Source organism: Halichoeres trimaculatus, unplaced genomic scaffold (genome assembly GCF_033239565.1).
Source record: "Halichoeres trimaculatus isolate MK-OKI-2021-1 unplaced genomic scaffold, fHalTri1.1 fHalTri1_scaffold_9, whole genome shotgun sequence".
NCBI classification, from domain to species: Eukaryota; Metazoa; Chordata; class Actinopteri; order Labriformes; family Labridae; genus Halichoeres; species Halichoeres trimaculatus.
In genome coordinates this window covers 1509022-1523208 of record NW_027437188.1, presented here as the reverse complement: position 1 = coordinate 1523208, position 14187 = coordinate 1509022, and the positions used below count along the sequence as shown (strand labels likewise).

Below are 14187 nucleotides of genomic sequence, written 5' to 3'. Positions count from 1 at the left end.
GTTGAGTTGGCTGGCCAAACAAGCTTAGTACTAAGACCATCACTAATCAGTTAGTGGTTTGTTTGGCGCTGAGGGCAGGAGACAAAGACAATCAGCAGTGTCAAAACGCTTGTACACTTGTGGAAGCGTGAAAAGCTCTGAAATCTCCCAGTGGATCGCTGTGTTAACTGTGGACCGACCCCAGTAGATGACAGAGCTCTCTCTACAGACTGTTAAAACACTAAGGACATGAGGTAAGATCAGCTGACCGTTTATGTTGTGCTTTTCCGAAGATATGAGATTTGATTCTCTGACATTAAGTTTGTTCATCTCTAAAAAGAAAAATCCATTGTGGCACAGCCACTCAGGGCAATTGGTAGGGTGTGTGTAGGATGCTAACACCTCTGGATCTTCTCAATCGATTGTGTCTCTACGTGATCCGTGGCGCAGCTCTGAACTCGTTGCTTCCTCTGACGGGGTTTGGTGACGCGTCGTTTTTCAGACTGAGGAACTGAAAACTTAGCAATGCTGCGGCAGCCTCTCTCCCTCTCTCCTTCACCCTGTGAGGACTGGAGCTACCGTGCACCCGCTGCGCATAATACATAATACATAATTCAGTTCCGGCCCGGGAACACCCCACAATCTCTCCAGCTCTCCGGTCAAACATCGGAGCCGCTGCAGCCTCGACTCGACCCCCGGGACCGAGGCTCCGCCGCGGCTGTCGTCCTGCTGCGGAGCGGATGGAGAATCAGCCTCGGAGCAGGGCGCGGGCGGTGCTCGTTGCAGCTTTACGCATGACTTTCATCCGCGGATGAACACGGAGTCCGCGCTGATCTTCAGGAGACGTAAACATTGCCATGCCCTGCTTCATGCACCACTTCCTACTGCCATTCCCGTCCTCCTCCTGCTCTTCCTCCTCCTCCTCCTCCTCCGGTCCAGGACAGAGGGAGCTGCCTTGAGGGAAGCAGAGGAGGGCGATTCCGCTGCTGATGGAGGCAAATCTTCTGCAGACGTGCTGAAGTTGTGTCCGGGATAGGAGGCTGCAGCGGGCCACAGTCTGCGCTCTCAGGCAGACTCAGCCTGCTCCTGCTCCTGTATCCTCCTGATCCTGAGTTTGTGTTGTCCGTGTGGCGCGGCCATGCTACAGGCAGCATCCTCAGACCTGTTCCCGACCTGAGCTGCTCTCTTTGGATTATAAACTGCTTCTTTGGAGTAAAAACCTCAAACTTCTCCCTGGGAACTCTCACTGCTCTGTTTCTGTGAATGGCCATGAACACTTTGCTGAAGGAGAAGCGTCTCTCGGTGCTCCATGTTTGTGAGATGTGAGCAGCTGTACTGAGAGTCCCCAGCGTTAATCAGACCTCCTCTGTATGACTCCGTGGTGGAACCAGTCTTGTTTCTATCGCCGCCGACATTGAAGCAGCATCATGGGGGCCAAACAGACCAAGGGCCAGGAGCCTGGAGGAGCCAGCCCACAGCACAGCTGGAAGCGGACGCCCACCAAGGAGCGGGGTGACATCCTGGCCTCCCTCATGCTGAAGTCTGGGGACCGGCTGAACCGTGGGGGTACCCCGCCCCCGCCCTACCAGCGCCGCATCAGTATGATCCAGGAGATGATGCTAATGGCCAAGCAGGGGAAGCAGGACGAGGCCACGGAAATGCTCAAGACCCTCAGACAGGTAGCTGCTCAGTGTGTGTGTGTGTGTGTGTGTGTGTGTGTGTGTGTGTGTGTGTGTGTGTGTGTGTGTGTGTGTGAGTGTGAGAGAGAGAGAGAGAGAGAGAGAGAGAGAGAGAGATTAAGGTTAGCAGTTGAACTTCTTCACCCTTTTTTTTAACTTGTCCTGTCCAGCATTAGGACAACAGAATTATGGTCTGGCTGCTGTACTGTGCAGAACACATTTACTTTTCAAAGGGGGAGCCATTTGTGTAAAGGCTCCCCTTGAGTTTTAAAATGATAGTCTTTATTAGTGTTTTATCATATTTTTTTCTGTGTTTTTGCCAAGTTTGAAGATTATGCTTGACCAGAGCAAGGTGATATCAGAAAATAAACAGTGACAAAGGGAAAGAGTGTAGAGTAGGCTTGTTATGATACCAGGAATTTAGTAGGCGAATACCACCTAGATTCTACAATACTCAATACCACTCAATACCACGGTAAAAATAAAAAAAATCCCCTGTAGTTCAACATACACTCCTTTATTTGAACAAAGTGAACAAAAAATAATATTATCCTTAAATATTACATGTAAACTAAAACTGTAGCCTACATGTAGCCTTCAAGTATAAAACAGAAAATAAAGTGCATGTAGCCTTCAAGTATTCCTTCAACTATTAAACTAAATAACATGCCATGTTGCCTTCAAAAATAAAAAATGCTTAACCAGTGGCATGTACTCTTCAAGTATTAAACAATAAAATACAATGTGCATGTAGCCCTCAAGTAATAAACAATAACAAAATACTGTGCATTTAGCTTTTAAGTACAGTACATAAAATAATTTCTACTTGGTTGCTCGTATCTAGGGTTGAACTTTTCAAGCATTTTCTGGAATCCACGCTTTAGATAGGAACATGATCCCAGTAACTGCCCTATCAAATGTCTTTGCTTTAGTTATGTCATATTTTTTGTGCTTCAGAAAAGCGTCCCGTTATTGATGGCTGTGTATATTGATGCTGGCTTTGCCCTGGCCTGTCCATGTCACTGTCCTCCTCTGGCTTATACTGTGAAAAGAAGATTGAGATTTAGGTATAGCTTAATGACTGCATGGGAACAGCAGAGGCAATACTAACACACACACATAGACACGTACAGACACACATGCACCCCCCCCCCCCCCCCCCACACACACACACACACACACACACACACACACACACTCACACACACTCACACACACAGAGTGAGAGAGAGCAGCAATTTACTGACATGGTGGTGAAACTTTTTTAAAACCTAGATAGAAGCAACAATGATAACAACTGGATTCAAATGCACTCACCTTAAATTATCTGTGCAAGTCTGGATGCTTGCCTTTTAAATGTTTTGCCAAATTGGACGTTTTGCTCTTCTTCGCCGTGCTGCGGTGGCGGCATTTTTGCAGACAGGTTTTTCAGGATCAATAACCAATCCGTCCTCGTCAGCCTCAAATCCAAAATACTTCCTCACACAAATTCTGGCTGTTTTTTGTTTTTTTTTCAATTAATTGAGGGGCAGCTGTTGTTGACGAGCCATGTGCATGTGCTGTTGTTCTTAGCAGGGTAGAATGATAGAATAGAATATAACTTTGTTGTCATTGTAACAAGTACAACAAAATTGAAGTCACAGCAGCTATCAAGAAAACAAAAGAAAGAAAGTGCAAAAAGGTCCATGAGACAATAGATGCTGACAGCTTGTCCATCATTGTCCAGTTCAGCCAGCCTCCACCTCCACAGGGTCCAGGACTGAGCTTCTTCAGTCATGCTCCATCTCTGTCTCCTGGATCCTGTCTGCTCACATCAGGTGAAGTTCTTCCAATATGGCGTTGGTATCTGGTGTTAGCTCTGTTAGCCATGTCTGTGAATAGCATGATGCTACTCTGCCCTCTGGTATTCCCTCTGTTGCTGGGTTATCACAGCTAGCTCGTCCATCTAATTGGAGATAGATCTTACATTCCCAATGGAACGATGGATGGAAGGACAGGTCCATGTTGTCACTTTCTAGCTCACACCTGAGAACCAGCCCATCATCCTCACCTCCTTCTCCTCACCTTGTGGGCCGTACACCAGTTAGCACTGACATGCTACGGGCTGCTAACAGCTGAGTTCACATGTAAACAATGCAGCCATGGTTACATGTAGGATCTCCAGACAAACACAGGAGAAAAAGTAGTGAAAATATCGCTGAAGCCACAAAAAAAATTGTGTCTATGACCAACAGATGAGCCAAACAAAGTAATGATCCACTCCAAACACAAAGATTACGAAGATGAGACGAAAAAATTACAAGAAACTGACAAAGAAGAGAGAGCTGCTACAAAAGGCAGCCATAGTCAACAGGGCGGTGCCTAGCAAGTAAGTCAGTCACATGAACAGCACCGTGTGAGGGTTGCCAGGTAATCGCTCATTTACAGCCAAAAACAACGCCAAAGAAGCAGCCAGATCTGGAAAAGTCAGTACCGTCACATTTTCAGAATCTTAGTACCGACTTGGTACCAAAGTATTGCTTCTTGTTGTTGTGACTGCTCTTTTTGATCAATGAATCCTGGTCCACACAGTGATTCTGAGGAAGCCAGCCACAGGCTAACTCCTTCTGTTATATTATGGCCCTTCTCCCTGTGTCAAGCTACAAACATGGATACGACACTTCCGGCTACAGCCGTTAGGAACTTCGAATAAAGGCGCTTGTTTTTTTTTACCAAAGGTTACACTCTTGACAAGCCTAGTGTAGAGAGAGAAGAGACTAGACAGAGAGGGAGAGAAGAACAACAGAACAACAGTAAAGAGCAACCACAACAACTGAGAAAATGACTACAGACAGGAGAACCAAACAACCAGCTGCCGAGCCTGAAAAGATACAGTATCCTTGGGTCTTTGACATCATAATCACAAGAAGCACCTGTGGAGAAATGAACTGGAGAAATCATGAGCAACAGTGAGCACGTCAACGACGACTTTAGGAATATGTGTATACGTATATAGAGATATACACAGACGCAAACACTTACAAAACAGTGCAGAATATTGGGGGTTAGTTTTGATTTGAGGTAAGTGATCATGCCAAGGAGTGATAATGAAGTTGTGGCCCCGCTGCCTCCAGAGGCCAGACCCACACTGAGAGGGCCCTTCAGCCACCTCGGTGTAACACTTGTAGTCAGAGTTATCTGCTCCCCGTCAGACCTCATCCATTATGGCTTCAAATACAGCTGCTGATCTTTGGTCAGCTCTGAGGACTCTATCAACACTTAGTGGATTACACCCCCTGTCATTCGAGGCCTTTAACACAGTTATCAAACTTTAAGTGAGTATTTCTGGGTTTCATCGTGCTTGTGCACTGTTTGCAGTGCTAATAATGCAGGTGTTAATAAGAATTAAAGGAACTTGATCTGTGTTATCAGCCCATAATCTCCATTTTCCATGTGACATTTAGCTAAGGACATCCTTCAGTTAATGAATGAATACATTTGGTGGTATGAGCAAAACATAAACCTGCTGCAGAATTGAGAGTATAAATCCTGTCTGTGTTACTTTCTGTAGTGCTGTCTCGTGCTCTCTCTTTGACTATCTATGGTTCTGTCCACTTGCTGTCTGTGGTGCCAATTTTAGTACTGTCTGTGTTGCTGTCTATGTTGCCATCTATGCTGCTGTCTGTGTTGCTGTCTGTGGGGCCTTCTATTGTGCCGTCTCTTGTGCTGGCCATGGTTCTGCCTGTGTTGCTAGCCCTTGAGCTGTCTGTAGGGCTGTTTGTGGTGCTGTCTTTGACGCTGTGTGTGGTACTTTCTTTGCTGCCGTTTTTGTGTTGTATGTGCTGCTGTGTTTGGTTCTGTTTGAGGTACTGTTTGTGGTGCTGTCTGTGGCGCCTTCTGTGATTCTGTTTGTAGTGCCTTCTGTGGTTCTGTCTGTGATGCTGTGTGTTGTGCTTTCTCTGGTGCTGTCTGTGGTGCTGTTCATGGTTCTTACTGTGGTGCAGTCTGTAGTGCTGTTTGTTGTGCTGTCTTTGGTGCTGTTTGTGATGCTGTCTCCTGTGCTCTCTGTGGTGCTGTTTGTGGTGCTTTTTGTGGTTCCGTCAGTGCTGTTGTCTTTGGTGTTGTTTGTGTTGTGTTGTGTATACAAACTACCCTTTACCGTTCCCACCTTGCCCAGACCCCGGCCTAGCACATACACACTTAAACAGACGCCTACTAACCCTACACCCACCAACCTACACACACACACACACACACACACACACACACACACACACACACACACACAGATACACACACAGAAATACAGACACGCACACACACACACACACACACACACACACACACACACACACACACGCGCACACACACACACACATACACACACACACACACACACACACACACACACACACACACACACACACACACACACACACACACACACACACACACACACACTCACACCTTCAGGGCACCTTCAGGGCACCTTCACCCAGCGCCCACTCTGCTGCAGTTCAGCAGGGGGCCCACAGCAGAAAAGCACTGCTAGACCCCCTTACCTGTCCAAGTTGGTGTTCACCACAAGGCAGAGACATCCCAGCGCAGAGAGCCAGTCGCAGACCCCAGTGCACAGGGCCTCCTGCTGAGGAAACACTGCTGGAGGTATGAAATAAAAACTAGTACAAAACCATAAAACTACAGTAGATATAAAGTAAGACATACAATTATTTTGCTTAATAAATTTAATAAATAATAAAAGTGCTAAAATATGAATTATGTAATAAATAAAATGAATAATTAATTACAACAGGTAAATACAAATATAAGATAAAAGAAGATAGATAAAACCCAAATGAAATAAGTGGGTCTTAAACCTGCTTTTAAAAATATGAGCATTCTCTGCTGCCCTTAGGTCCTCCGGTAGCTATTCCACAGATGGGGTCCATAATGCTGGAAAGATGCCTCACCGAAAGCTTGTGTTCTGGCTTTGGGGATTATTAAAAGGCCAGTGCCAGAGGATCCCAGGGTTTGTGAGGATTCATATGGTAAAAGCAATTCTGAAAGATAAGAAGGTCCAAGAATCCCCTTAAAAACTATTTAAAGAACCTTAAAATCCATCCTAAAACACACAGGGAGCCAATGCAGTGATTTTAACGCCGTTATAATATGTGCCCGCCTCCGGGTCTTTGTCAGCACACGAACCGCTGAGTTCTTTAAAAGTTGTAAGTTTGAGATATATCTTTTTGGAAGCAGGAAGGGGGGCGTTACGATAGTCAATACGGCTGGAAACAAAAGGATGCATTAGTGTCTCTGTCTTAACATGGGAGAGAAAAGGGCAGACTCTGGCTATGTTCTTTGAATGGTAAAATCCTGTTGTTGTTTTATATTTTATATGTGGAGTAAAATTGAGCTCAGAGTCAAAAACAATGCCCAGATTTTTTTTTACCTGTTTTGAAGGATCTTAAGACAGTTTTTGTAATTTTGACAAGTTTCTCTCCCTGAGCCTTTGGATTGAACTAAAACCTCAGTCTTGTCTTGGTTGAGCCGTAGGAAATTTTCTGCCAGCCTTGTTTTAATTTCTGAAGTACAACTAAAAAGGGCATCATTTGGCCCTGTATTATCAGGAGACATGGATATTTACAGCTGTGTGTCTTCTAGGGCTGAACGATTTTGGAAAATAATCTAATTGCGATTTTTTCAGACCAATATTGCGATTGCGATTTAGCATACAATTTTTTAGAGGTGACATTTATCTTCTATATTGTTCACTTAACACAAGTTTTAAGTCATTTTAGAGTATGACTGACACAGCAAAAGATACTGTTGACATTTAAAGAAGTCTTTTTTTTTTTTTTGCATTTCTAGAACGTAAAAGAAAAAGGAACACTGGAAAAATTTACTGACCTCCCATTGTCAGTAAGAGTAACAAACCATACAGAACAAAGTGATTATGGGGTATGGCTCTGCCAGCCACAATCATTCTACTGGATGGAGCTTTGCAGCTCATGGGGGGGGGGGGGGGTGGGGTGGTGGTGCTGGTCTTAAGGGAACACAAGTACAAGTTATTATACTTCCTCCAGGTCTGTGTACATGACACTTTTTTTTTTTTTAATCGCAGCCTGTGCGATTTGAAAATTGCAACCTATTACATTGCAATGTCGGTTTAAAACCGATTAATTGTTCACCCCTCGTGTCTTCAGCGTAGCTATGAAAAGTGATGTCAAGCTTCCTGATTATATTTCCCAGTGGGAGCATGTATAAAGTAAAAAGTAGGGAGCCCAAGATTGAGCCTTGGGGATCACCACAGTTAATTTCATGAATCTTTGAGGACCACATGTCCAAACTTACCAAAAATGTTCTATCTGTGAAATAAGAGCTAAACCATTTGAGGACATTACCAGAGAGGGTGACCAGGTGTCTTAGTCTGCTTAAAAGAACCTTGTGATCTACTGAATCAAAAGCATCTTGTGCTGTCTCTTGTGCTGTCTGTGGTGCTTTCTTTGGTGCTGTCTCTTGTCCTATTTCTTGTGCTTTTTGTGGTGCTGTTAAAGTGCTGTGTATGGTGCTGTTGGTGGTTGTGTCTCCTTTGCTGTCTCTTGTGCTGTATATGGTTCTCTCTGTGTTCCTGTCTATTGTGCTTTCTCTTGTGTTGTTTGTGTGCTGTATGTGGTGCTGTATGTGGTGCTGCCTGTGGTGCCATTTCTTGTGCTGTCTCTTTTGCTGTCCGCAAAAGCCCAGATTCTGCGAGCCCAGATTCAATGAACAACATGGCAACAGAGAGGAGAAGGGTTGCGTTTTTCACCCCAATTCAAGCAAATACGCTCACATGAAGAGTGTGAACATGTTATTAGAAAAAGAGAGCAACACAGCTGCAGCTGCAAGAGAGGGAGGCAGCATGGGAGAACATTGCTGCTTGGGTCAATGTGTGAGTATAAATGTTGTCCTTTGCAATTTCAATAACATAAAGGGGACAATCTGTTTTAATTTAATAAATTAAAATTATTAATATGTGCATAGTAATTAGTTTAATTTATTTGATTTAGATGCAATCCTATGGGGCTGACGCACACTTGGCAGCCAGCAGCTAAGAAAGAAATATAAAAACATTGTTCAAGCAGGTAAAATCTCAGCATATTCTCATGTGTTTGAGGGGGGGTTACCTCAACATGCTTTACATTGTAGAGTAAATATTAAGATGCTGTTTGTCTGTGCAGTGGTTTTATCCCCCCAAAAATGATGTTTTCACACACATAATGGCTTTCTCATTAATATCATATTTTGTTAAATAACTAAGCCCAATTAGACAAACACAGACTTTTTCTCTGGCAACAGAAAGAAAGGGAAAACCACAAAGACTGGTTAAATTTGTTTCGGGCTCTGCATACAGTTGCCTTTCTTTAATTCTCAGCATCTCCAATGTTATTCAAAAAAAAAAAAAACTTCTGTTTGCACAGAAACGCAGTGCAACATACAATATCTGCTGGGAAGTGAACGCATGACTGTGAGCAGTAACATTGCAAATGTAAGGAAGGATTAAGTTGTGTATGTAAATGATTGAGGCGTGAAACGGTATCGCTCAAAAAGGTAATTGTCTGGAATGGCAAGTACATCTGCGTCTGATGATCAACTCCTGACTTCTCTGCACAGTAATGCTACACCTTCATCCATGGGATTGTTCACAAAAGGATGTTAGTGAAAAAGGTTGATAGCAGGCACTGTGCCTGATAAACTACTGACTCTGTTTTGTTAAATGATTTTTTTTAAATGACAGACTGCTGAACAAATCTATGTCAAAACTCCCTGCTGACTGAATGAATAAGGAAATGAAATAGTGTGTGGCTCTAAAGGGCGGAGACAGAGAAAAACTCAAAGTTTAGTGAGAAAAACCTGCACCCGAGCAGGTTAGATCCAGAGACTCAGTTGCCAGAGTAACAGACACAGTTTTAGTTACACCTCTTTGTGAAACAGGCTTGAGTTTCCCCACTTTCTCAGGTTTGATTAACCTCCCTTTCTGAAACCGAAAACCCAGAGTTTCCCCTATTTCAGATTTAATACACTCTAAGTTTTCGTGAAACATGCTTTGTGGAACAGATCCCTGTTGTGTTGTTGATGTTTTTGTGGTTTTGTCTTTGTTGCTGTTAGTGTTTTTTGTGGTGCTGTTTCTTTTTTTTTTTTTTTTTTTGTAGTAACGTCTTTGATGCTATTTGCGGTGCTGTCTTGTGCTGTTTGTGGTTTTGTCTTTGGTGCTGTTTTTTTTTTTTTTTTTTGTAGTTCCTTCTCTGGTGCTGTTTTTGGTGTTTTCTGTGTTGCTGTCTCTTGTGCTTTCTGTGGTGCTGCTTGTGGTGCTGTTTGTGGTGCTTTGTGTTGTGAAGTCTTTGCTGCTGTCCGTGGTGTAGCGTCTTTGGTAATGTCTTCGGTGCTGTTTTTGGTGCCATGGTGTGATGAGCAGAGAGAGGGTGTGAGACTTTGAACAGCAGGCCTAAGCTTGGATTTGCAGGGTGATAGTGGAGATTGAGATCTTTGACCTCTGAGGGGTTTCTTTGGTGTGATGTTAGTAGTGTCAAGGACTACAGACACAAAAATGAACAAGCTGTGCTTTAGCTGGAATGTGTGAACAGTGTGGAGGGCTTGCTCAGACCGGAGGGGGATGTGTTTTTTTCTATTTACAGTCTGCATGAATAATGGATGTGACTAACGTTCAGCCACTGGTTTGTTTGCTGCTTTTCCGAGCTTTTATTCCGTCACTCATACGTACCATTTTACTGAGCCATCAAAAGAGTCAGTCAGTACCTGGGGCTGATGCATCAGCTGACAAATCAGAGAATGTTTCCCACAGAGAGTGAGAGAGTTTCTATTTGTGGTGTTGGCTGACCCCAGCTGTTTATTTATCACTCAAGAGCTACATGAAAGCAGGATTCTACAGACTGACAGCTTCAGCTCCTCTCTGTCTGTGGTCTTTATATCAGAACAAAACCTGTTCAGGTCCAGGACTCTGGGCACACATTATTTTCCTGGTGTTAGCCTTTAAACAACGTTTTGAGCTCTACAATCTAAACACTTTAAAGAGGAGCAAAATTCAGTGACCGTTTGATGAAAAACAAGCTGACAGCCTTAAAAGATCACACATGGAAACCTACAACAGAGGGTTTGGGCTATGTAAAAAAAAGTAAAAAAAAAAAAAAAGTAAAAAAAAAAAAAAAAAAAAAAAAATATATATATATATATATATATATATATATATATATAAATATATATATATATATATATATATATATATATATATATATATATATATATATATATTTTATACAGTTTATTTTTCAAGAATAAAGTCAGAATGTATGACATTATAGTCAAATTAAAGTATTGTGTTGGAGATTACTGTCAAGATAAAGTATTTTTGTATGATATCAAGGGCTAAATAAAATACTATAGTTAAAGATAAAAGCTGAGTTGGGTGTCAAAGTATGAAGTTGAAGTGATAAGTAAGATTGTCATAATATCTAATTTGATGTTGTTCATTTCGACTTTTTTCAATACCAAACATGTAAGATATGGATTTAATTCACTTTAAAAATCCTAATTGTTAGACTTTGTTCTGACTTTTATCTCATACATTAAGGTAGAGACTGCAGGATTTTCATTAAAAAACAAAACAAAAACAAAACTCAACTTTCACACGAATTATCCTGCTCAATCGTCTCCTCTGGGCCTCTATACATGTGAGTCAGTGTCTGTGTCTGCCTCCACCCCCTTAGCCTGTGTGTTAATGTTTTGGTTGTGTCAGGACATTTCTGGGCAGAGAGTAGGCAGGGCTACATCAGCCAATCACAGCGCACCCAGTGCACAATTGACTTTGCATGTTGATGATCGCAAGATGAAGAAGCTAATCAGAGCAGCTACAATGGTGGACATAGTACGGAGGAAGAAAAACACAACCAAAGTGAAATGAAACGGCAAACATATAAAAATTTCCTATAGTGGAGCAGATAAGTGAAAAAATCGTTCACATGATGATGCAAGCATGAAATTTGGTACAGATACTCTCTAAGGGACACTCTTTTGAAATAAAACGTTAGACACGCCAAAATTCAAGATGGCGGCCATTTTTTCAGATGGACGCCATTTCTATCAAACGATTCTTATTTTAAAAGTTCAAATGGTGATGCAACCATGAAATTTGGTACAGACACTCTCTAAGGGACACTCTTTTGAAACAAAACGTTAGACACGCCAAATTCAAGATGGCGGCCATTTTTATAGATGGACGCCATTTCTATCAGACGATTCTTATTTCAGAAGTTCAAATGGTGATGCAAGCATGAAATTTGGTACAGATGCTCTCTAAGGAACACTCTTTTGAAACAAAATGTTAGACATGCCAAAATTCAAGGTGGCGGCCATTTTTAAAGATGGCCGCCATTTTGTTGAACACTTGTTATTTTAATATATTTCTATTGGTGATGCGAGCATGAGTTTTTGCACATACACTCTCTAACACTCATGAAAAATCAATTTAGACACCCCAAAATACAAATTGGTGACCATTTTTCATGATGGGGGCCATTTTATTCAAGATGGCTGCCATTTCAGTTGAACACTCATTATTCCAACTCAAACTTAAACGGTGATGCAAATGTAAAATTTGGCACAACTACTCTTTAAGGGACACAAAAACTATGCTAGACATACAAAAATTGAAGAAATTCAAGATGGCCACCATTTTGTTTTAAAAGCTCTGTTTTCAAGAACATTAATAATAATGACAATACTAATAATTTAATGGTAAAAACAATAATTACATGAATGCTAAAAAGAATACATTAAAAGACGTTAAATAATAATAATTGTTATTACTAGTAAAATAATTTTATGAAGAAAAATAATAATAACCTGAAAAAACGATATATGTTTTATGCTACAGAGGTAAGAGAATTAAAATACAGGCACTTATTTTGGAGGGATTTTTTTTTTTTTTTTTTTAATCAAACAGCCTAAGTTGGAAGGTGCAAATGTTTCAGGTTGGGGTTCACCTGCACAGCACTGTGCAGCTGCAAGTGTGAATAGAAGAGTAAGCAGCCAGCTTGAGTCTTTGGTATGGCTCAGTCTTTGTGTAGTTATCTTTTCTTTCTTTCTGTGTCTCTCTGTTCCCCTCTCTCTCTTGCTCTTAAAAAAAAACATATACATATATATATATACACACATATATATATATATATATATATATATATATATATATATATATATATATATATATATATATATATATATATATATATATATAGTTTCCTCTACACTCAGACGGGCCATAATTTACTTGACGAAAAACACAAATAAACTGACTCCCACCAAAAAACGCTGATATCGGTCTGCATTCACGCTTTATTAAGAGAATTTTCAGTGCATTACTTACACCGCTAAATAAGGCTCTAATTCTCATCGTGTTTCTTCGTCCTGGCAGACTACCTGTGTTTGTTTATATCTGGCACGCCGTGCGCGCAGACCTATACACATGTACATTTTGGTTACTCATTGTGTTTTTCCGCCAATTTCACCTCCGGTTCCAACGCGGTCAGCAACAGACATACAAAATAAAAGCATGTGAGCAACATGCACTAATGCGCGATAAAATATTCAACGGCATTAATAGATTGACGGGTTAACGTGAAAATAACGCGTTAACTTGCCCAGCACTAGTATATATATATATATATATATATATGAAAGCATAAAAAAGCAAAAAAAAAAACAAAAAAAACAAAGCCTCCCTTGTGACTGTTACCTTGTTACGGTAAGGGAGCTTGTGTACTCTGATGAACTCTGTGAGCTATGCCGTTAGGGGGCAGTTCTGGCAGGTTTAACCAATTCAGACAGGTCAAGGGTAAGGAGTTAGACAAAACACAGTCAAATAAACACTCTTGGCTTACAGTTTTGAAGTTTCGAGTGGCTGTAAATGGTTCCTTGTAAAGGGACCTCACGAGCACTCTTAACACCAGTTTTAGTACGGTGGTGGTTATCCTGAAAAATAACTACCATTTTTAATATTCAAGTGTCAAATGTCCTTGTTCAAATGAGTGGCTCAGAAGGAGTATTTGTGCCATCTTTTAAGCTTGCATCACCATTAGAACCATTGAAAAAAGGAGCATACAATAAAAATAGCAGCCATCTTTAAAAATGGCCACCATCTTAACATTTTGTTGTGTCTAACATTTTGTTTCAAAAGAGTGTCCCTTAGAGAGTATCTGTACCAAATTTCATGCTTGCATCACCATAAGAACTTTTGATAGAATCGTCTGATAGAAATGGTGTCCATCTATGAAAATGGCCGCCATCTTGAAATTGTGTCGTGTCTAACGTTTTGTTTCAAAAGAGTGTCCCTTAGAGAGTATCTGTACCAAATTTCATGCTTGCATCACCATAAGAACTTTTGATATAAGAATCGTCTGATAGAAATGGCGTCCATCTATGAAAGTGGCCGCCATCTTGAAATTGTGTCGTGTCTAACGTTTTGTTTCGAAAGAGTGTCTCTTAGAGAGTATCTGTACCA

General features: G+C 41.4%; 1 protein-coding gene across 2 annotated transcripts in view; it reads left to right on the top strand.

The window, feature by feature from the left end:
• Nucleotides 1-187: 187 nt before the first annotated feature.
• lrrc75a (leucine rich repeat containing 75A) overlaps nucleotides 188-14187 on the top strand; it is a 150782-nt gene continuing 136782 nt past the window's right edge. Inside the window, exon 1 of one of the 2 annotated variants that reach the window (XM_074678972.1) lies at nucleotides 188-1658. In XM_074678972.1, the coding sequence (XP_074535073.1) occupies nucleotides 1407-1658 (252 nt within the window). In that variant the 5' untranslated portion in view covers nucleotides 188-1406. The remainder of the gene's footprint in view (nucleotides 1659-14187) is intronic. The other variant, XM_074678971.1, reaches the window with a different exon arrangement.